The 23,543-nt window shown below is 41.9% G+C and overlaps 1 protein-coding gene across 4 annotated transcripts in view; it reads left to right on the top strand.

Annotated features, from left to right (window-relative positions):
• The first annotated feature begins 332 nt into the window (after positions 1 to 332).
• The window catches only part of WIPF3 (WAS/WASL interacting protein family member 3), a 52,065-nt gene continuing 28,854 nt past the window's right edge, over positions 333 to 23,543 (top strand). The window contains exons 1-2 of one of the 4 annotated variants that reach the window (XM_045008143.1): positions 333 to 457; positions 18,521 to 18,677. In XM_045008143.1, the coding sequence (XP_044864078.1) occupies positions 18,576 to 18,677 (102 nt within the window). In that variant the 5' untranslated portion in view covers positions 333 to 457; positions 18,521 to 18,575. Of the gene's footprint in view, positions 458 to 593; positions 729 to 1,003; positions 1,170 to 18,520; positions 18,678 to 23,483; positions 23,526 to 23,543 lie in introns of those variants that run through there. The other 3 variants (XM_045008142.1, XR_006577540.1, XM_045008144.1) reach the window with 3 other exon arrangements.

The following is a 23,543-nucleotide window of genomic DNA, read 5'->3' as shown; positions in this document are numbered from 1 at the left end:
AATAGGAGCAGCTGCACTCTTCTGTTTAGCAGGCAACTGTTTTAGGATTTGGGATTAAAAAAAAATGCTGAATCCAGCAAGTTCCAGGGGCTGGGTACATCTGTGTTGTGCAACTGCTCTGGTTTGCAACAGGAGCTAGAATTTTTCTTTAGACACTTAAATTTGTGAGGGGCAAGGTAGGGGGTAGATTTAACCGCTGGGCTCCAGGTGGTAGAACCGTGTGCTACTGGACCGGCATTCACCAGCTACACCTAGTGAGATGGTGCAGTGTGGGGCTGAGTCAGACCAGGAAAACTGGGGAACCAGGGCCAAAAGTGGGCTGGGGTTTTTACTGTACTCCTCTTCCAAGCTGTGCCGAGGCCCGGCTTCATCCCCCGCGGGGAAGCCAGGGGTCTTGGGCTCTACAGTGGGGACAGTGCAGCTCGGGGGCTGGAGACCGAAGATGCTCAGGATCCAGGTTTGACGATTTCCTTGGGGAGCGGGTCGGGGCTTCGCAGGCCTCTCACCTGAGCCCAGGGGCCGGAGCCGCCCACCCCCCGCCGCGCTCCCGGGGCCGGGCCTGGGCCTGGCGGCGGAGGAGCAGGTGGGAGGGAGGGAGAGCCCCGCCCCCGCCTTCCCACGGCGCCGCCCGGCACCTCCCCGCCGCCGGCCGCGGCCAGAGCGCAAAGCCGCGGAGGAGCAGCGCCCCGCGGGTCTCTCGATCGCGGCCGCTGCGGCAGCGCCGGCAGGTCAGTGAGCCAGGCCGGGGCGCGTGTGGTCCTGCCCCTCCCCCGCCTGCTGTCAGGTCCCCTCCTGGGGGCTTGAGGGCAGAGTCCCGCTCCCGGAGGGGGCGCCGCGGTGCTGCTCGGCGCCGGGCTCGCTTCCCTCAGCCCGGCGCCGGGCGCCACCCGCCCCCGGCCGGCAGGGGACTCCCTCCAGGGCAGGTTCCCGCCTGGGGGTTGCTGCCACCCCTTCCCCCAGACGGGTCGGGTGGGCTGGGAACTCGCTGCCTGGCCAAATGCGGCTTGTCGGTGTTTCCGTGCAATGCAGCCTGGGCTGGGAGGCGCTTGGAGACGTGGGGCTGGATTCCAGAAGTGGAAAGTGCAGCGGGTAGCGCCCACCACCATCGATTATCTGTATCTTAAACACCTGAGTGGCCAGGCCCCGCCTTCCGACCAGCCTATGTGCTCGTAAGCCGCCGTGTTGGTAACAGATATTTTAAATGGCATCTGTGGCATGAAAATGACACACACTAGGTGTGACTGCTGAGTGCACTCGGGACTTTTCTTGCAGTTTCTAGCTTCTAGGTGGATCTACTCAACCTTCTTGTTTGTCCAGGATTTTTTAATTATTAGCTGTAGTGGTTATATAGATAATTATAACTCCCTTACATAAAGATATAAAACAGCAAGGACTTCAATGGGACCAAGATTTTGCCCAAGGTGCTTCAGTCCAAAGCCAACACAAACTAAAAACGGGTGGTGGAGGGCCGGTAGGGTACCTGTAAATAAGAGGGGAGAAGGTATAGCCCTTTGAGATGTAGTTTCTTTCAGCAAACAAGGTACAGTATGGCTGGTTACAATGTGGATTTCATGTTAGGTACAGATTTAGTTAGCATCAGTCTTTTTTTTCCTTTTAATCTCTTTGAATCAGAATAACTTGTAAGAATTTATAAAGTTCCCCCTTTTCCTGAACTTGAATTAATATGCAAATTAGATACAATTAACTTAGGTGTAAACAGAGACTGGGAATGGTTGGGTCATTACACTAATTGAATCTAAACAGCAAAGAATCCTGTGGCACCTTATAGACTAACAGACGTTTTGGAGCATGAGCTTTCGTGGGTGAATACCCACTTCGTCGGATGCAAGTGGGTATTCACTCACGAAAACTCATGCTCCAAAACGTCTGTTAGTCTATAAGGTGCCACAGGATTCTTTGCTGCTTTTACAGATCCAGACTAACACGGCTACCCCTCTGATACTTCCCTATGTTAAGTTCTCCTCACACCTTCTATGGGTCATCTCGATTATCACTTCAAAGGTTTTTTTTCCTCCTGCTGATGATAGCTCATCTCAATTGATTGGACTCTTACAGTTGGTATGCGTACTTCCACCTTTTTATGTTCTCTGTATGTATAAATATCTTCTGTCTGTGTGTTCCATTCTATGCATCTGAAGAAGTGAGCTGTAGCCCACGAAAGCTTATACTGAAATAAATTTGTTAGTCTCTAAGGTGCCACAAGTACTCCTGTCCCTTTTCCTGTAGTTCTTACCCTGGGAATCTTGTTCAAATGCTATCTGACATAATTATTCTTGAATAATGTTAAAAATTATATTAAGTGCATATAAACAGGGAAGTATGTGTGTAAAACTATTCTTAGTGATTTAGAATTATTCATGTTAGCATAGCATATCAGGAGAGTATATAGCTAAAGGATAGCTGGAGGGTTTTACTACAAATATTGCACATTCATGAGAGTGTGAGATTATGTCACAGGCCGTAGGGGGGTTGGAGGAAATGTGTGGTTGTGTAGTTACAGTTAAGAACATCAGGAGTTCTAGGAATAGGAAAGAGGCATCCGGGCCAACATGCCAGTCCTTTATGGTTTGTTATTGAAGACTGGATAGTTCTGGTTAAGTATTTTAGAATAGTACCAAAATCTTGCTAAAATTAAAACAATTTTCTGTATGGAAGTAAAAAAGGTAGTTAATTCAAAAAAAGAAAGGGACTTCAGATATATGGTAGGTGGTGGTCATTTCTACATGGAATAATCATGGAGCAGTCTTTACATAGGGTCTAAAGTTTCCAAATGCTTCCAGTGATATAGAAATATTGCTTGAAATCATCTTCATCCATAAAATTGGTACATATTACTGCATATGTCATGTGATTTTTTTGTTTATCAATATAACTGATTTTTTTAACATCTTAGATGGCATGTTCTACAGATGTGTGTCTTTGTGTATATATAGATGATGTGAAAAATTAAATGAAACAGGCTCATAAATCAAAAATAGAAGTTTAACTTTTTCTGTTAAATCAGTCTTTTGTCTTTTTTGTTTTATATAATTTTGTAACTTGAATACAGTCATTGTTAAAACAAGGAAATGCAGCTAGGTTATTACTATTAATTTAACATTATAAACATACAGCATAAGGTGTCTTTGGGCAAGTTTTGCTTTGCCATAACAGTACATGTAATAGCCGCTGAAATATTTCAAAGACTGACTACTGCTTCCCTACAACCTTCCAGGCATAGAAGTTCCTAAACTCAGCAGAACTTCTGTATGTGGTTCACTTGCACGGAAGGGCAAGCCACAGAGAAGCTATGCAGGGAGATTATGCAACTCTATTCTTTGATACCTCCCTGCATTAGCTTGTGGGGGTGGAGGAGTTATTGGGCATATGCCGGATGCTAGTGCAAGTCAAATACGTGGATTCACTGGCCTAAACGTTGATGTGAATGGAGTACACAATGATCATGGATGCTGCTGCAGTCCGTGGCCTTTAATATATTTTGCATGATCTTGGGTGAGGAGGGAAGAGTCTGTTTTCCCCCCCACCACAAGCCTTTACCAAGTTCCCCTGGACAAGGCTCTTTTACTTAAGCTTTGCACACGGGTTCAGAATTCCTCCCTTAGGAAAGAATTATTCTCGTGTTTTGTTGTGCTGTTGGTTGTTTTGCCTTAGATAATGATGACAAATTAAATATGGACTTGGCCCCAATCCTGCAAGAAACTCTGTGTGGGTGGATCCTTATACCCACACAGAGCTCCTTTCAGGAATGTGGCCTAAGATATTACATGCAACCCATTGCCATGTTAATGCAACACTGTTATTGATGATATGCTGTTTATATTACCTATGGGCTCCAATCAAGTTCGAGACCCAATTGTGTTAGGCACTGACAAACTCCTATGAAAATGTGGTCCCTGTCCCAACCACCTTGCAATCTGGGTGTGAGACTATAATTAAAAAAAAACAAACAGAGTTAAAGCTATTGTGCTTTTTACTGTCTGTTTTTAATTATTTTGGAAGTACACAGTTGTTATGATAGGGGCTGTATACATTTTTAGATCAATAGAAATTTGGGCCTTAATCTTGCAAGCTACTTCATATAGGCAGATTCTTACTGATTTTAGTGGAACTAAATTCAGTACAGGGTCAGTACAATAGGGATTTTCATTCTGTGATCACACAGTAGTGAAAAATGCAACATAATACTGAATTTGGCAAATAATACAGTCGAACAGCAAGGAACTCCATTTCTTTTTTTCTGTATTGCTTCTCCAATAAGAAAATGTAAATAAGCTGAATTTGTGTACTGTTTTCTGAAACATGGGATGCACAACTGGTATGTCTCATTGTCTGTTACTGCATATATATTGTATTGTCATATAATGAAAGACCCCTGCTGGAATGTATCCTGATTTAAAGTTACTGCTAACTTTGAATTTTCTCACTCTTCTGCTAAAAAAGCTTATGTCTGTTATTACAATACTTATTTTTTTAATTTAAGATCTGTAATTCTTGTTAAAGATTAAAGAGAGACAATATAAATAACTTATTTCAATAAGCACTTAAAATCAGCATTTATCTGAATGTCTCATCCTAAAAAAAAATAAAAAAATCACCTCTGGGCTGGGACTAAACATAAGAATTTCGGCCTGAAGGTAGATATTTTAGAAAGTCAAACTACTGAAAATAGGGGATTAAATTGAAAAAATGATATCTTAACAATAACTATCTAATGAATAAGTGCATTCTAGCAAAAAACTCCAGAGCTTGTGTTTGTGTCGAACACAGAAAGATATCCACGTGGTTAAATACTGAATCCATTCCATCAAACAGAATCAGGGATGTCTGCATTCAAAAGTAGTAGCACTGCCTATCAAACTGCTTTGTATGCTGGTAGTAATCTGTTCGAGGCTTGAAAGTGAAATTATCTTGTCTACAAAAGATCTACATGTTTCATAGGCTCCTGTTTCTGTGGAGGTGTCTTCCCTGCAATTACTGACACATTCACCTCTGCTTAGCTATTAAAACTAGATGAGAACAGGCATTAAGACTAGCAGAACCTTGCTTTTTCTCCCTCTAACTTCCATAATTTATTGTTTCTGGATGAACTTGAACATCTGCTCTATTAATATGTGAGCATGTTAGACCATTAGTTTTAAAATGTCATAAATCACTGCACAGGTGAAAAGTTAGGGCATGTTACTGCTGCAGGAAAATTATTTTCTTGCGCAACAGAGCTCACAAAGTCCAAGCTCTTTAGAGAGTATAATAACTTGTCATTTTTCAGAGATCAGTTTTGAATTAATCACTATGTTAACATGGCTATTAGAGCAACACCTGCATTACTCTGTCATTACCTGGTTCTTACATTATTGAAGAATCAAAGGATTATGTTATTTGTAAATTGCATTACTGTAAATTACTGTGAACATTTTCTTCTCTTTGGAAAATTGAGGAAGTCAGAAGTGGGAAATGGTTATACAGTTCTGAAACTCAGCTGATCCTAAACAGGGCTTCCTAGCTTTTCATCCACAAGTGGTATTTGGTCAGGATAGTGCAATGGCTGTCAGAGTTCATAACAGTGATGACTGATGGTATAACCAGATCTATACTTGAAAACATTCAAAGTGCTTTGGTGAATGCTTAAATTGGTGAGAAAAGTATGTCCTATATATGCTCAGTACATAGTTTTGCAAACGTTCATAACTTTAGGCTGTAACCAAGTGCCTTCAAATGGACTCATTCACTATTAGATACGTCAGCTTAAAAACTTTAAAGCAGACATTGGAAAACTGTTATGTGAAACAACTAAAGAATTTTCATGTAATGTGGAAAACATTTTTCCCATGCTTTGATAACACAAAAAACAGTTGAATGTATTTTCTTCAAACTTTCCAAAAATATCTACGTCTGGGCTAGCACCAAACATGAGGAGCCTGATTCTCCATTGCTTGACGCATTATGTTGCCTCTTAGCTCTGTGCATAATGGATGTAAAATGCTTTTGGATCAGCATGGTAGCACTTTGTACCCTCTCTACATAGGGGTAAGTGATGACATAAGGTGCAAGGCATGGAAAATCAACCCTAAGAAATTTGCAAGATACAATTCTCTGAAATTTATAAGGAAATATAATAGCAATTTCCATGATAAACTCCTAGCTCAGTGTTGGCACTGACACTTTGAATGATCAAGAAAGCTGCCAATTGTGTCTGTTTTGCTACTTAAATATAATGAAATATCCATCATTTACATTCCTGGCAATTGTATGGTAAATTAGGGAGAACTAGAATTACAATGTATGCTTGGTTCCTATAGCTGTCTGAAAGCACACACTTCCTACTAGGTTAATACAATGAATTAATTTACTGAGATAGATCTATTTAAACAGATACTATTTCATAAATTATAAGCATGATATCATGACTCTTGAACCACTTGTTAACTGTATCACATTTTACCTTTGTTATACAATCACAGACAGGACTGCAGCATATGGCACTAGATCATAATGTGTTTGGACCTTTGTTTCTTTGCTTACTCCCTTGTTAAAAGGCACTGAAGGTATGTTGCCTTCTTTACTAGCACAGTATTATGCAATGAAAAGTGTACATACTCTCTGACACTCCTTGCTGTGTATAAAATAGTACTGGCTGCTGTTAGACTTTTTGCCCAAATCAGTTACACTTTTAAAATGCACTTGGGAAGACTCTTTTTCTTTTCTTCCCTATATAAAATCTGTGTGCCTGTTAAAGTCATCATGCAAATATACAAGGAAAATAGGATTGGCACAGGAGGTTGGTGTGGGGCTGGGGGGTTCTGTATCAGGAGAACAAAGGATTTCTTTGGCAACTTAATTCCAAAGAGAACACTGGCTTCTCTTGGGGTTATTTTGAGTAATCCCAAAAGCATTTGTCAAATTGTAGTTGGAATTTGATCAGGAAGTTGCTTACTATTACTGTGAACACATTTCCATATGTTAGTTTACAAATCAGAGTCTTTTAAAAATAAATTACCTTATATTTTAGGGCCCTGAGCCTGCCAACAGTTTTGCACATGCTTAGTTCTATTCCTGGGTAGTTCCACTCATTTCAATGAAACTATTCATACTATATCTGTAATTAAGTTAAGCACATGGGTGTTTGCAGAATCAGGTCCTAAAGGACTGATCCAGTTCCCATTGAAGTCAATGGGAAGATTGATACTACCTTCAATAAAAGACGAATCATTTCTTAAATTAGTATGTTAATGTTGGGGAGATTGTCGTTGTTTGTTTGTTTGTTTGTTTGATACAGCAATATGAGTGGCAGAAATGTGGCCCATTGAGAAATCTCATGCTGCTTGCAAGGTAGAAGTAGAATGTTCTTATTAGTGGACTTTTTGTATATCTCCTTCTGCTTCCATTGTGTGTGTTTGCCATGCTGAATCTGCTGCAGTTGTCACCTGCAGTCACTCCACATACAGCTTGTCTTCCTTTACTGCAGGTGCCTCTGTCATTCTAGGTAAACTGCTTCAGTGTAGCTCACCTGTGCATCAGAGAGCAGGAACCAGATAGGGAGAGTGATCGTAACAATGTTCGTAACAAAGGAGGAGACAGATGGTGAAAGGTAAAGGAGGATATAAAAAAACTGGAGAGAAGAGGGAACAGACAACTGGAGGAGAGAAGAGGAGGGCTAAAAACTTAAGTAGAAGATAAAAAAAACAACAAAAAACAGAATTGATCCTGCCAGTCACAGACAGGAGATAATGGCTATTCTGGGGATGGAGCTGATACTGGAATTAGGAAGTTGATCAAGTGATCAACTTCTCTAGAGAAAAAAAAAACTGCACAAAAACCCAATTCCAGAACAATTCCTAATAAATAGGTCTCTCTCCTAGCCTTGCCCTTGGATATCTCCAGTACTGGCAATTTCATACCATTTTCCATTGACAATGATTCTTGAATTTTATTTGATAACAGGGAAATTATATTACCGAGTATACTCGTTCATAAGCCGAATTTTTTTTAGTAAAAAAGGGAAGCACCAGAGAAGGGGGTCAACTTATGAACGGCTATAGACAGGGAGAGGTGGGACACAGCCCCTCCCCCAACAGAGGGAGCAAGGAGAGGCAGCAGAGCCAGAAGGGAAGAGGTGGGGCCAGAGTCTCTCCCCTTCTGGCCACGCTGCTCTTCCCTTCCCTGCCTCCGAAGCAGAGCAGGCTGTGGCCGCCCAGCCAAGCCCGCCGGAGCACGCTGCGGCTGCGCCGCCTGGTCTGGCCCGCCCCAGATAAGGTGGGAATGGAAAGGATGGGGAGAGTGTGGGGGTCCTGGGCTAGGGGTGGGGTCATGTGGGGGGTGGTCACAGGAGTTACTCCCCTGACCCCCAGCTTCTCCCCCCCCCCAAAAAAAATTTCCCCACCAGTTGCAGGTCCCGGCCCATCAGGATAAGCAGCTGGTGCGCCAGGATACTTTGTTTACTTAGGTTTACCTCCATGCCTGCAGACGCTCGAGGTAAACAAACCATCTCGGCCCACCAGTGGCTTATCCTCATGGCCCGGGAGCCAAAGTTTGCTGACCCCTGAATTATAGGGTCGGCTTATGAACGGGTCATAAACATTTTCCATTTTTACTTTATCTATCTTGGGGGGGTGTCGGCTTATAAACGAACCGTCTTATGATCGAGTATATATGGTAAATATTTAAGATTATTGTAACACTACTGGCCTCTCTTTGACTAGTGAAGATAATTGATCCCTGTATCTTTGTAATATCCGTGTATCCGTGTATGTGTTTATAGATTCTTACTGTGTTTTCCAACAGCTCTCTTCTGCGGTATGAATGTGTTAAAATCTGCACACAGTTGAAACTGAAAGCCTTAAACAGGAATCAAAGTGCACAATTCTTAATCTGGTAAAATTCCCATTGGTTTAGATGGGCGCTTTGCCACTATCAGGAACTCAGAACTAGGTATACAAGTAAAAATACTTAGCCTCTCCTGATCCCTGACATTAATTCATTAGAGAAATAACAGCCACAAACTACCTTGAAATTACTTCTTGCACACACTGGATGAAATCAAGACTCTATATAAATCAATGGGAGTTTTGCCATTGAATTCAGTAGAGGTAGGATTTCACCTGTGGTCTTTAAGTTGGTTGATTCAATACATAGGTCACTATATTTTAATTGAGTTTTTATAACTGTTAGCTACAACATTTTGAGAGCAGTGAAAACTTTGCTTTGTGCTGTTCAAATATTTGTCAATATCCATAGCCAAACTGTGCTATATTAGAAATGGGCAAACCAGTTAGGATAAAATAGAGAATGGCCCAAACCTCTGTTAGGAACTCCAAGTAAAGCGAAACCAAACCTTGCTCTCAAAAAAGTTTTATGATTCTAGCCAGGACTGGTAATGCTGAAATACCACAAGAGAGGCTACACTGAAAAGTGTTTCTCCCCTGGAAGTAACTGCCAGAAATCTCATGAAATTTTCACCCCAATTTTACTAACCCAGAAAGTTTGAATAGTTTTTATGAAAAGCAGTTGGATAAGCTTCCAAATATTTGAGTCAAGCCAAGCAACCAAATCTCCATAGGGTTACTTATCTCTGATCTTTTAAGTAATAAAAAAATCCACCCAATATGGTGGCAATATGCATACATTTATTAAATAACTTAGATTTGTATAGCACCTTTTATCTACAAGTACTAACACACTTGCCCTCCTGTAATGAACACATATACTGGAATCATCACTTCTTCCATCAATGGACAGCAGCCACTTTTAGGGTGGAATGTAGCAATTGTTTAACAGTGTTCAGCCCAACAGTTTAAGAAAGGAAGTGAAGAATATTATGTCCAGTTGACCTGGATAATATGTAATGACCTCTAATGGAATTTGCTCAGGAACCTAGGGCTAACACCCATACTCTTGCAAATAGACATGAGGATGAAATGCTAGCCCCATTGAAACCAATGGCAAAACTCCCATTGATTTCAGTGGGGTCTGGATTTCACCTAAGGCTTTAATGTCCACAAGTGGTCAGGCCCTCCATTGTACTAATTTAAAAGGTGGTACTCCAGTAACAGACAGTATCCCCAACACAGTGTTGAGGCATAAGATTAGTATTGAATCAGAGAGAAGAGTGCTTCCCACTGAATTGCCAGCACTACCTTCTGCAGCACCTTGAGTTTTGGGGTATGCCCTTAGCTGGTGAAATCTCAACCTGAGCTGTCATGCCTGCATTTCCAAGAGAAACAAAATGAATCATGATGAAATACTTTCAGATTTCAATCATAACTAGCTTGGAAGTGGGAAATGTAGAATGGGTTAGGCAGAGATTTAGTGAATCATCTTGCACCTTTGCGATTTTAAGTTCACAACTAGTGCCACCTAGCTCAGATCATATTTTAAAACCTAGATTCACCATCTTTGCCATGTATTGCACAGCATAAAGGCAAGATTATGAATACTACCTTGCTTTTGGCGAAAAGACCAACTATTTAATTGGAAACCGGAACATCCTTCCATTGAAGGAACTGATTACTCAGCTTGCTGGGATTGTTCCTGTGGGAACAGTTCTATGTTCAAGAAAAGGACCAAACAATCCAACTTTGCCAGAAACATGGTCCCCATTTTAATTTTTCCTGAGGTGCAGAACTGGAGAATAGCAACACTGCTGTTTCTGGAAAGACAGCAAGTCTTGAAAATGTGACTTGAGAGGGTGTGCAAAAGACTTTGTGCATGCTGCAGATCAAAACAAAACCAAAACACAACAACAAAGAAGCTAAACAAAACACCCCACCTTTTTTTGGATTAAAGAACTCAAGCCCTGCCCTTACTGAAACACCTGATTGATAGAAAAGTAGACAATGACCTTGAACTTCCATTAAGCCACTCTTTCTTTATTTAACGCAAGCCAATGATTGACTTTGCTAGTGATTATGCATCAAAATCAATGTTGTGTTTGTTTAGCTCTTAAATGATAAGATGTCTCTCTCTGAGTGGTTGACTTAGTCCAAATGTTATTCAAAGGAAACTCCTTGTGTGGGTTCTTCCCTTCTACAAATGAATGCATTCACTTCTTTATTGTCAGACTGAAGCTTGAGGGCTTCAGTCCTGTGTGGTGGGACTTGGACTTGGGCTTCACCCCCAGGCCCATCCAGTTTAACAACAGCCCTGGTGACCCCATTAAAACAGGGTTGCGACCCACTTTGGAGTCCCGACCCACAGTTTGAGAACTGCTGCTCTAGGTGCCAATATTATATACCTTCCCAGGTCAGTGCTGCCCTTTTCTGTGGCAGTGTTGCCTGGTTGTTAGCTTCCTGGTGGAATAGGAGTTGCAGTGGATTTTCCACTGCCAGGGGCCCCACACTAGATTTTATGCTGGCAGAAACCCATGCAGCCTTTGGGTGGATCAAGCCCAGAGTAGATATTCCATATGTAAGTTGATGTAACTAAGAGCAGAATTTGGTCAGGACAGCTTGCTTAATTACATACAAGTATTTTCTACCAAGGCACTGATCCTGCAAGCAAAAGTCTAATTGATTTCAATAGGAATTTTGCGGGGATACCAGCAGGAGGAACAGGCTCTGGTTTTCTGTACATTCTGTTAAGAAAGAATGGGCCATAGTCTGCTGTCAGTTACAATCGTGTAAATCCCAGAATAATTTTAACTGAGAGCAGGATTTACCGCAGTAATTCTAAATAGTCTAAAGAACTGTACATTTAAAAATTAAATTGGCATCATTACAACTTAATGAAAGGCAAGACTTTTATTTATCAGACTGTGAATAAAGATGTGGAGCTCTTAATATGTATATTAGAAAAGGTACATCAGTCTGTGGCACTTTGTACTTCTGTTGAGCTGCATATCACTATTAAACTCTTAGGACTTTCTTTGTACCTCTGCATTTAGTCTCTAGGACTCTTAATATCCACAGAGACTGGCTCCTATTTTATGTTCAGGGTAATCTCTTACAGCGAGGAGAGAGTCTGTGTGCTCTTTACTTTTGTTCTTATTTCAATTTTAACAAGTCATTCAGACCGAAAGTGTCAGTTTGCTCTTTGTGTATGAAGAAACATAACATCTGGTGCTTAAAAATTACATGGTTTGGTTTCTGTTGGAATTAAAATTCCAAATGACTAATTCTGAACATAGAAGCCTATTCCAAAGTATTTCTAATTGTGGTTTAAGTTTTGCAGAAACATTAATCTTGCTATGTAATGTATATACACTTTTCTCTGTTTTTGTCTATTTTACTTGTGTGTGTCTATTGTGTTGTCTTTGTAACATTTGTGGTGCACCTGTACCAGCAATTTCAGCTGTTCTTTAGTGTTTGACAGGAGCAAGTGGTGGACACAATGAATCATATTGTCTGTTTTTCAGACCATGAAAGATGCTTCATAAGGCAGATTCTCCAATGTATCTTTATTTTTATAATTCTTGTACTTTTCCCATGATCTAAAGATTTTGGTTTGTCTGAATATTTTAAAGAGTAGAACTCAGGGCAATATTTTTAAATTATACTTAAATATTATTTCTGCCATCTAAAACTGATTTTGAAAACTAGGAGCACAGTTAATGGTTTGCCTTTTTTCTTCTTCTGTTAATCAACAAATTATATGTACATATCACCCATCATGCCTTTCTATGTATTTGCAGAGTAACTGACACATTTCCCAAGCTGCCCTGGCCCCTGAAAATGTCAATTACAAAACATTTTTTTTTAAAAGAATTGCACAGAAATTGACTTGTGTAACGCAGTCAAAGTGTATGGATGCTGTACAACTATTTCTCTGTAATACAGTCAGACTAAATGAAGAGATCTGACTTTTCATACTGTCTTCATTGTTATACCATAGTGTGAAAATCTGATGCCTGTAGGAGTAGAACTCTGCTTCTGAAAAGGGAATTTTGTGCAGCATAAGCAAAGGCATTTTACCTTGGTGCAAGGAGGTAATAGTTCCTCTTTGTACATCTGGTGCAATTGCATCTGAAATGTTCCAGGCATCCCATTACCAGAAAGATATTGACAGACTGGATAGATTTCAAAAATGTTCAAAGACTGGTGGACTGACTTATGAGGAAAGATTAAAACAGCTAAACAAATACATCTAGGCTAAATTATGTGTGCCTGTGGGGTCATAATTCTACAAATATTTCACAGGTGCAGATGCCAAGGAGGTTAAATAATTCTATTTAGCCTGGGACAAGAAGGTATAACTAGGAGCAATGGGATCAAATTAAGAAAGGAAGGTTTTTGGATATTCAGCCTAATTTTGGCCTAACAGTGAGAGCTATTAGATTATGAAACAGTTTCCCAAGGGATGTAATACAAGCCTTGTTATTTGGGACATTTAAAATTAGACTGCACAAAGTACTAAGAAATGTACAACCTTGCTTTGGCGGGGAGATGAACTAGAAAACCTAGTAGCTCTTTTCAGTCTTTAAATTCTGTGACTTCAGGGTCTGATCCTGCACTATCAAAGTCAAAGTTTTGCCATTGACTTCAGCAGTACTGGGATCGAGCCCTCTCTGCCCATACTAACTATGGCCACCCTGCTTCTCCCTTTCTCCCCTTGCCCCCACAAACTGCCAGCCTGTTATCTCAAATGCTAAATTTCTCACCCCTTTTGTTCCTTATTCCCAGGGAAAGCTCAGCCCTCTCCAACTCCAATTAAAAAAACCTAATTGCATACATACGCTGTAAAACTACCTTTCCTAGCCCTCCCCGGCACTCCCAGATTGAGTAACAATATTGGCAATGGGGGAAGGGAGACATAACTCTAGAACATTTACCTTTTAAATAACTTTGAAAGGGAAAAATAAATCTGTTTGAGGAAAAGAGATGGATGGATCGGGGGGAGGAGTTGTACAAATATACAATGAACGTTTTTTAAAATGCTATAGAGAGAGCAGAAGCAGCAGAGGGTTAGAGGGTGGAGAGAAAGAGAGAGAGCACATTATTGATGATACCTTGAAGGGCTTTCCTCTTAACCTTGTATTAACAATCTACTAGGCACATTTCCTTTTTAGAGTCAGAGTTTATTTAACCTGCAATGTGGGTATTTGTTACCAAGTGGTACCCCCCAGTTATTGTCTGAAGACACAATCTTTGTTTTTAACAGATAGTGGGGCATGGGTGGGAAGTTGAGTGCAGTGTAATCTTTAACCAAGGAATCAAGCTAGCAAATGTGTAAGTGAAAGTATGAAAGATTTTATTGCTTTGTACCAAGAGAACCTGGTGTACTAACCACATATCAATGACATAAGTAGAGAAGAGGTTCACTTACTGATACATAACAATCCTATTCACTAACATTTGCAGATCATACAGTAATGGGCCTCTATCTTTAGAGCCTGATTTTCATTATAGGAATTCATCTCTGCTTCCACTGGAGTGTGCACACTTTTTTGTATGTACACATTTCCCTAGCACTAACCCAACTATGTGTAAATAACAAAGCCTGCACCTCTGCAGTCAAGTTGGGCAAATTGAAATTTTACATGCAAAACCCATTGCCTCTGCACAGACCTGTCAGAACTTGTCTGCTGCACATGCTAATCATTGTGTTGGAGATAGGTGAGAATCAGTGGACATGAAGGGGGCTGAAGAGGTGATGTCAGCTAGGGATTCTGAGCCTGAAGGTGGAGGCTGGAAAGGGTGGGGCTCATGAGGGGGTGTAGGAAAGCCAGCTAATAAGCTTTTTAAAGGTCAAGCTTGGAAATAATGAACTCTGATTTACATTTCCTTCTCCTACCTGTCAGCCCCTCCGGGGTTCCTTCTCCTACCTGTCAGCCCCTCCGGGGTATGCTTTACCTCCCTGCCATGCATGTGTTCTATAGCCCCGCCCCCCAAAAAAGTTTTTTTTTTCACTCAGAATATTTTTCCAAACCCAATTCATATTGAAAATTAAAGTCCAGTGTTGCAGAGTAAAAAAAAATGAAACAGAAACACTATCAGTAGATAAGACTCATTGCCCTTATGGGCATGCTTTTGAATGGCTTGATTGAGGAAAGGAGACATTACTATAGTAATGACTTTTTGTACCTGAGAATAATGGGGGTGGGATAGTAGAGGTGCTGCTTTCCCCAGACAACTAGCTGAGATATGATAAAAGAGGTTGCAACTAACCACACTGCAGAGTGTCACTGAGTGCTGTGGCCCACCAGTCCCCATTGGCAGTGTGCTCTGTGTCCCATGAGCTGGGAGGTAAATGAATCAGATGCTCTAGATTCTAGCCCTTGGTTTGTGTCCAATGATCACTTGCCCACTCCTAGCTTTAAAAGAAAAAGGTACTTTGCTAGGTCTGGCAGAAAGAAAATGTGCTGATATTCTAGGCATATTCTTTAAACAGGTATCATAAAAGAGAATAACTTGACTCCTAGGGCAGTCCAGTAGGAGGGGTATAAGGCTATTCTGGCTTTGTATGTGGGCTAACAGACAATTCAGTGCAGGCCTGTAGACCCACTGGCCAGGGATCAGTCCTGTCCTCTCTGGTTTCATTAGGAGCCCCTCCGGATTGTTCTCCTGTCATTCAGACATGTGCCTGTGTCTCACCTGCTACTACTTTTTGGCTGTTCGCCCCTTACTCTGCTGCTGCAGGCCTCCTGCCACCAACAGTCTGCTTCCAGGCTTAGCTTTCAGCTTTTGGGGCCTGACCTTCCCTCCCCAGCCAGCTGGGCTGCCACCACTTGCCTGCTGTTCACACTTACCTTCAGCCCAATGGCTTTCTCCCTGTTTGCTCAGGCTCTGTGTGTCACCTCTTTGTCCACTTCACTTAGCATCATGGAGCCCTCTGCTGGCTGGATGCTGAAATGAGTCTCTTCTACTGTTACTAGCATGATCTGTGGTCAATGTTTTTCTTCCAGCTCATGCTGGAAGGGATGGACTCGGAGGTGCCACTACTGAGTCAGCATGGTCACTACAATACTGAAGAAAGACATTATTTACTCTAAAACCCTCTTGCCAATTTAAAAAAAAATGATTGGCTGGATCCTCTGGTCCTGATGCTGAGGCTGTGTCCCATCTCTCATTGATTCACTCTGTCATGGTATTTATTGCTTTTCTTTAGTAACATAAACTTGGGCATTGTAATGTCTACTGTGTTGCCAGCTAGAAGGCGTAATAACAGATGAATTTAAATATCTGACAGCAGAGCTTTTAGAATTGTCCTAAAGGTAATGTGATGCCAAACTGAATAATTTGGTCTTTCCTTGGATGGCTCAGTGACCCATGAACCCTTCAGTGCCACCTGGCAAGGGGGTTACAGGAATGTCCGGATCCTGGTATGTACATTCTGGTTCACGAAAGAATGTCAGGTGAAGTCTTAAATGAAAGCCAGGTCACATTGGTCATTAATATCATTGTGAAATGTATGTATAGATGCTATGTAAGGAGTTATGTATGTATATTGGAAATATGTTCTAAAGTCTGTATCAGGGCAGAGATAACAAACAGGTTTTCTGTCAGACAAAAGATATTTGTTCATCTGTCTCTGTTTGCATGTAAATTAAGCATTGTAAGCTAACACAATGGAAGCTCCATTTACATATGAAGTCAATGGGGTGAGGATGTGAAATAATCAGGGAGGCAGCACACCAGAGAATAAGCCACGTGTGGGGGGGCTGAGAGGGGGGTGTCTGGCTATCATGAGTCTGGGTACTTTGGGGGATATAAGGAGAAGCAGGGGTGGCTCCAGGCCCCGGCACGCCAAGCGCGTGCTTGGGGCGGCAAGCCGCGGGGGGCACTCTGCTGGCGCCGCGAGGGTGGCAGGCAGGCTGCCTTCTGCAGTTTGCCTGCGGAGGGTCTGCCAAAGCCGCGGGACCAGCGGACCCTCCTCAGACAAATCGCCGGAGGCAACCTGCCTGCCGTGCTTGGGGCGGCAAAATCCCTAGAGCCGCCCCTGAGGAGAAGGCAAGGAAAACACCCCTTTATCCTGCACCTAGGAAGTAATTGAGCAGTGCAACTACATTCATGAAAATGGGATCACAACCAGCCTTGGTTGAAATTCTGAAAAGGACTTTTGAGGTGCGAGAAACTTTTGTAGACAGAAGGTTAGCCTGATAGTTGTAGTCTCTAGAAAGCATGTTATGATTTTCTTTTATATGTAACCTTTTGATTCCATTATCCTTACTCACTATCTCTTCACTCTTTGATAGTAAACTTATGGTGTTTTTCACTGTAAATATATCTCAATGCCGTGGTACTATATAAGGAGCTGATCCTGAGATGAATCATATAGGCTGGTGTGTACAATGTTCCCTTGGGGATAGCTGGTCTGGTATTTCTGTGAGAGTTCAGTGGAGAAGGTGCTGGATGCTACAGGGCAATGCTTCCAAGGGGTTTGGGGACTGAGGTGCACTTATGAAACTGAAAAGCAAAGGAAGGGCTAGCATTCCCAGAGGAGAGTGCTTGAATGGATAACAGGCTGGTAGAGTCAGGGAGCTGACACCCACATAAGCACAAACAAGTTTCTTTCATGCTGGAGGCAAGATGGTAACAAGGTGGCTCTCAGTCATGGGCACTCTGAGAACCATCTTAGCCATCACTCAACTAAATCCAGCTAGGAATTTTAGGACACACCGATCCATTCTTCTTAGCAAATGATAGGAAAAATCTGGCACTAGTTCACTGATGCTCATGAAATACAACTATGGAGAGCGCCATACTTTAGGTTTCTTTTTTTTTTTTTTTTTTTTTTTTTAGACCCATGAACCAGAGTCAATCACCCAAAACCATAATACTAAGACTTGACCTGTATAACATCTTTAAATTCTGTATTTATTTTAAATCTCAGCAATCTACCTCAGAGTTAAATTACTAAAAATAATTTATTTTAAAATTATTTCCCCAATCTTTGCAGTCCTCCAGAATCTGCAGTTCCCTATCTGTAAATAATTACCCTCATCCTTTTATTGGAAAATCAAAAATCCTTATTTTTTCTTGATTTGGTATATTACTAAAAAGTTGGAAAATAAATTGAAAATTAAAAAATGACAGTGATGCTATACATATCTGACTAATACCTGAAATTTCTGGTGCTTGGAGTGCTGTTCTTTGGAAGTAGTAATGCACTTAATGAAACTCTATTCTGGAAAATTGTTTCTTTGTCTATTATTCAGTCATGTCTTTTTGGTATTGGACCCAATCCAAAAAATCCTTACAAAGTCCTTTATCTATCTATAGAAATACAAAACTCTCCTTAAAATGGAGTTTCATCTGAATAAGGGCTTCAAGATTTGACTTATTGTAGTTTGTTCTTTTTAGCATAATTGCATTTCAAGTTATGAGCTGGATTAATCTAATAGCTGAAGTTGGACAGGTTGGCATCTGTACATTTAGAATTCATGAAAGCTGTCCAGCTATGTGAACTGGCTCTTTAGATGAATGTTATCTTCAGATATCTGTAATGAGGGCTGTTCATACTGTAGTACTAGAGGCTGTAGGGTACAAAAGTCTTCAGTCTGCTGAGAGCTAGCAGTTTGGCTGGGACTGTTCTTCTGTTTGCGGTATCTAATGACATTTTTCCCCCTCAGGATTTAGAGTTCAGCTGGAATCTTTCATAACGGAGTGAAGCTAGAAACTTGACAGATGCCTGTGCCGCCACCGCCTCCTCCCCCTCCGCCACCACCTCTCCCAGCTTCTGGAGGACCACCCCCAGCACCTCCACCATTGCTATCTTCATTACCTCTGGTAAGATCTGCTTTTCATTTTGATTAGTGTAGCAAGGTAAATGTCTTCAGATTATTTTTCACATTTATTTCAGATTATTGTGATAATAGCAGGGGCAAAGAACATAAGAACGGCCATACTGGGTCAGACCAAAGGTCCATCCAGGCCAGTATCCTGTCTACTGACAGTGGCCAATGCCAGGTGCCCCAGAGGGAGTGAACCTAACAGGCAATGATCAAGTGATCTCTCTCCTGCCATCCATCTCCACCCTCTGACAAACAGAGGCTAGGGACCATTCTTTATCCATCCTGGCTAATAACCATTAATGGATTTAACTTCTATGAATTTATCTAGTTCTCTTTTAAACCCTGTTATAGTCCTAGCCTTCACAACCTCCTCAGGCAAGGAGTCTCACAGGTTGACTGTGTGCTGTGTGAAGGAAGAAGAACATCCTTTTATTTGTTTTAAACCTGCTGCCCATTAATTTCATTTGGTGGCCCCTAGTTCTTATATTATGAGAACAAGTAAATAACTTTTCCTTATTCACTTTCTCCACACCACTCATGATTTTATATACCTCTATCGTATCCCCCCTTAGTCTCTTTTTTTCCAAGCTGAAAAGTCCCAGCCTCTTTAATGTCTCCTCATATGGAACCCGTTCCAAACCCCTAATCATTTTAGTTGCCCTTTTCTGAACTTTTTCTAATGCCAGTATATCTTTTTTGAGATGAGACGACCACATCTGTACGCAGTATTCAAGATGTGGGCGTACCATGGATTTATATAAGGGCAATAAGATATTCTCCCTCTTATTCTCTATGCCTGCAATGTATTTTGGATCAGGTGTTTGGAACAAAAACTTAGGCCAGGTGTGTGTGTGTGTGTGTGTATGCGCACATGTGCGCACACAAATTTAGCACTCATAAGTACTCCCCAAAACAGAGACAGCTTGATTTTAGTTTGAAAATGTGCACGTGGGAAGTGTTGATTTCTTCTTTCATTTCTAATAGTTTGTATTAAGGATTGTAGTGTTTTATCCTTAGGTGTTTTCCTTCCTGGGGATACACCACATGATGCTTTTATCATGTTCACAGGTACAGCTACTATATGTAACATCACCTGGTTGCATGTCACCAACCAGTGCATATGCCCTTGCAGTAAGCGGCTGATGCCTTGGCTGGAATTCCAGGTTCTTATTGTACTTTGGTTATGCTGATCCTTGGGGATGCTTCTTCAGGCCCTTTTCCGTGTGTTGCAATCACTTGTTTATGGGGTGTTTCAGTCTTGAAGTTATGACTGTAGAGAAAATAATGAATAGCCATATTCAAGGCCAAGCATCTCTGATTTCCTTGTACACTTTCTCTGCCATGGCTATACTCCTTGCAGCACGCATTAGCTTTCTATCTCTGTAGAAATAAGTGCCCAACTCTTTTTAAAAAATAGAGCTTGATTTCTTTTATGCCTTCTGGTGCTGATATAAATACATACTTCAGACCCTTGAACTTCTCTTTCCTGCTCTGACATCCATGCCCATTTTGTGAAGGAGTCTATCAGTTTTATTTGATTATGTTCCAACTTTGTCCTCTCCTAGGGAGAAATTACCTTGCACCTTCTTTATTTGCCATTCCAAGTTTTAAGGAGTTCACAAACTGAACCATCCCGCAAAACTATCAAAAAAGTGCAAGGTGGTGAAGTGCAAGGAAGTGCTTGGGCTGAAAACATACAGGTGGAGGAATTCTGGTTTCTCTGGTTTAATTTTGATCTTCAGGCATATTGACTGGAATTTTCACATCTGTGTTCCTGATGTTTGTCTCACAAATCCAGTTAGACACCTAAATAAGTGGTCTGATTTTCAAAGCAGCTTAACTCCCGCAATTGCTATGGAAGTCAGTAGAAGCTTCCCTTCTTTTAATGTTTGGGTTTTGTACAGACTAATTTTGCACTTTTTACAAATAAAGGGAAAAATAATAATTAAAAAAAAAAAAAGTTAGCCACCTGTATTTAGGCACCTAACTTTAGGCATCCAGTTTGAAAATTTTGGCCATGATATACAAAGGGACAGATCCCTCCCTTTAGGGGGGAGGGATAGCTCAGTGGTTTGAGCATTGGCCTGCTAAACCCAGGGTTGAGAGTTCAGTCCTTGAGGGGGCCACTTAGGGATCTGGGGCAAAAATTGGTCCTGCTAGTGAAGGCAGGGGGCTGGACTCTATGACCTTTCAAGGTCCCTTCCAGTTCTAGGAGATTGGTATATCTCCAGTTATTACCTTTATTACCTTATCCTCAGCTGTGACCCAAGTGTAGGAGTCCCAAGTGTAGGAAGTGTGCATATGTGTGCAAAAGTGGCTTAAAGCTCAACATTGCACTCCCGGATCCTGTTACAGACTGTGCAGGGCCAGTTTCCCAGCACAGAGTTAGTGCCGTCGTCAGGCTATTCTACCTTACACCAGCTATAAATGGCCCCAGTGGCTGAGAACCCAGCCAAAGACCAGCACAACAAAGGGGTGTCCTGGCCATGCCACTTTTTCCTGGTATACCATCAACAGGAAGGGGTTGTGGGATAAGAGCCTCTAGATCAGTTCCATGTAAGTTCATTCCTGCACTGGGATGATCCTCTGACTGGTTATACTGGTTTTAGGGCCAGTTTACACTGGTGGCACAGTGGAAAGTGGCCACATCACACTTTAGAATCTGGCCCAAAATGTCAACCACTTGAGTTACGAGGTCACCAATCTAGACTTCCTGTGGTAGTTGCAAATCCTTCTAGAAGACTGTGTAAGAGAGTCCCAACTAAATGTGTTGCTACTTGTCATACATGGCACTATATCTGTTGGGGAAAATGGAAATATCCCAGACATAAGGAGCTTTTAGAATATGCAGCAGCTGGCTTCAGTCAGTTCATACTCTGCCTCCAAAGGGGTTACGTTTTACCTTGAATTTTCTCTCCCTCTATTGCCAGAGAATGCTGACATCTTCCCATCATTTCATTTTAATGAATTACAAAATGTACTTCTAATTTATAAAGCATACTCAGTACATTACCCTGTCAGCTGGAATTTGGAAAATCTTCCAGCACAAGTGCATAATTTAAAGGGAGAAAATGGATCCTGCATAAAGAATTAGTAAGACAATTCTGCCAAATGTTACTCTCGTATAACAGTGAAAGGAATCTTCTCTGCTAAAGGTGGATCAGAGGGAAGACCATCTTTAAGAGGCCCTCAGTGTCCAGTTAGTTCTACAGAAGTAAAATGCTGACATAGGTCAAAGCCCTGTTGCAACTGTGGATCTGGCTAAAGGTGTTAATTGGGGAATCCATAACAAGTAGCTACAGACCCTAGATACTTTTGCTAGGAAGATATTGTCTAGAATTTGGCATCTGTGTCTTACAGCTGCTAAAACTGCCCAGCTGTTGCTATAGCTGATGAATGTACTGCTGGAGAATGGAAATATAAAAATGATAGGCAGTAATATAAAAGTACAAAAGAAACAAACAAGCTTTGCCTAGTCAATGCACACAGTTGAGTCTACACACACATGTAAGTAAAGGGGTAATTTTTATACCGATTTAGTTAAACCAGCACAAGTTTTGTATGTGGACAGACATAAGCCCGGTTTAAACTGGTACAAGAGGCTCCACACACAAGTGTTGCATCAATGTAAAGTGATTTAAGTTAAACTGGTGCAATTTCTGTGTGCAGACAAGCCACAAGGGCTGCATTTAGTATTTAAATACCGTGCATTTTCAAGCATGCAATTATATAGGATATGAAATTATATTATTTTTAAGAGTCCTGGATACTCATACGTGGACCTCTGCAGTTTTCATCTTTGCTGTCACTAAGGGGAGCTTGTCAGGTTGGCCTTCAGAATAAGGGGAAAACCAATATGATGGATATTTTATGAAAAAAATTATCCTGAAAGATCTCGTATCTTCTGTGGGAGCTTATCTTCAGGGCCGGTGCAACCATTTAGGTGACCTAGATGGTCACCTAGGGCGCTGGGATTTGGGGGGCGCCATTTTCTTCGGCAGCGACTGCGGCGCCCAGATCTTTGGCCGCCCCGGTCGCTGCCGGCATTTAGGCAGAGGGAGCTGGGGCAGGGGAGTGCGGGGAGGGCCGCCTACAGCAAGTAAGCGGGGGGGCTGCATGCAGGGGAACTCCCCGCCCCAGCTCACTCCTGTCCCACCTCCTCCTCGAGCACGCCGTGGCTGCTTCACTTCTCCCGCCTCCCAGGCTTGGGGCACCTAAGCTGATTGGCGCTGGAAGCCTGGGAGGCAGGGGAAGTGAAGCAGCGACGGGGTGCTCGTGCTCGTAGCAGGGGTGAGCTGAGGCGGGGGGGGTGCCCCAGGGGATAGCTGCAATGGGGGGGTGCCTCAGGGCGGGGGTGCGGGGTGGCACAAGGTGGAAGTTTCGCCTAGGGCGCGAAACATCCTTGCACCAGCCCTGCTTATCTTAGTATTTTATCTAGAAGATAGAACAGCTTTTATTTGGTGATCACATAACACTTGTGAAATGTTGTTATGCAGGTGTGATCTGGCATCTGGCTTTGCTGCTAGTTAATTCAGGTGAACCTGCAGAGAGTGAGTTCTTGCACTTACAGAGATCAGATGACATTTGTTAAAGGAGAATCAGTCAATTACTTCCCACTTTGTTTTTTTCATTGTGACAGAACAAAGTAGCTGATTCAGGCCAGGTGAAGTCTAACAAGGGGAAAAGAAGGATGCTGAAGAATTAAAGGGGCAAAGAGTTGAGACTGGTAGAGTAGGAGAGTGTTGATCTAAGGAGAGTGGGGACAAAAAGAGATTGAACACAAGGAAAGAGAGTTAGAACAGAGAGGAGGACTGAGATGGAACTAAGTTTTAAGAAACAAAATGTAAGGAAAACAGCTGAA

Source organism: Mauremys mutica, chromosome 2 (genome assembly GCF_020497125.1).
Source record: "Mauremys mutica isolate MM-2020 ecotype Southern chromosome 2, ASM2049712v1, whole genome shotgun sequence".
NCBI classification, from domain to species: Eukaryota; Metazoa; Chordata; order Testudines; family Geoemydidae; genus Mauremys; species Mauremys mutica.
The sequence above is the reverse complement of the archived record's forward strand: the minus strand, read 5'-3'. Positions and strand labels throughout refer to the sequence as shown.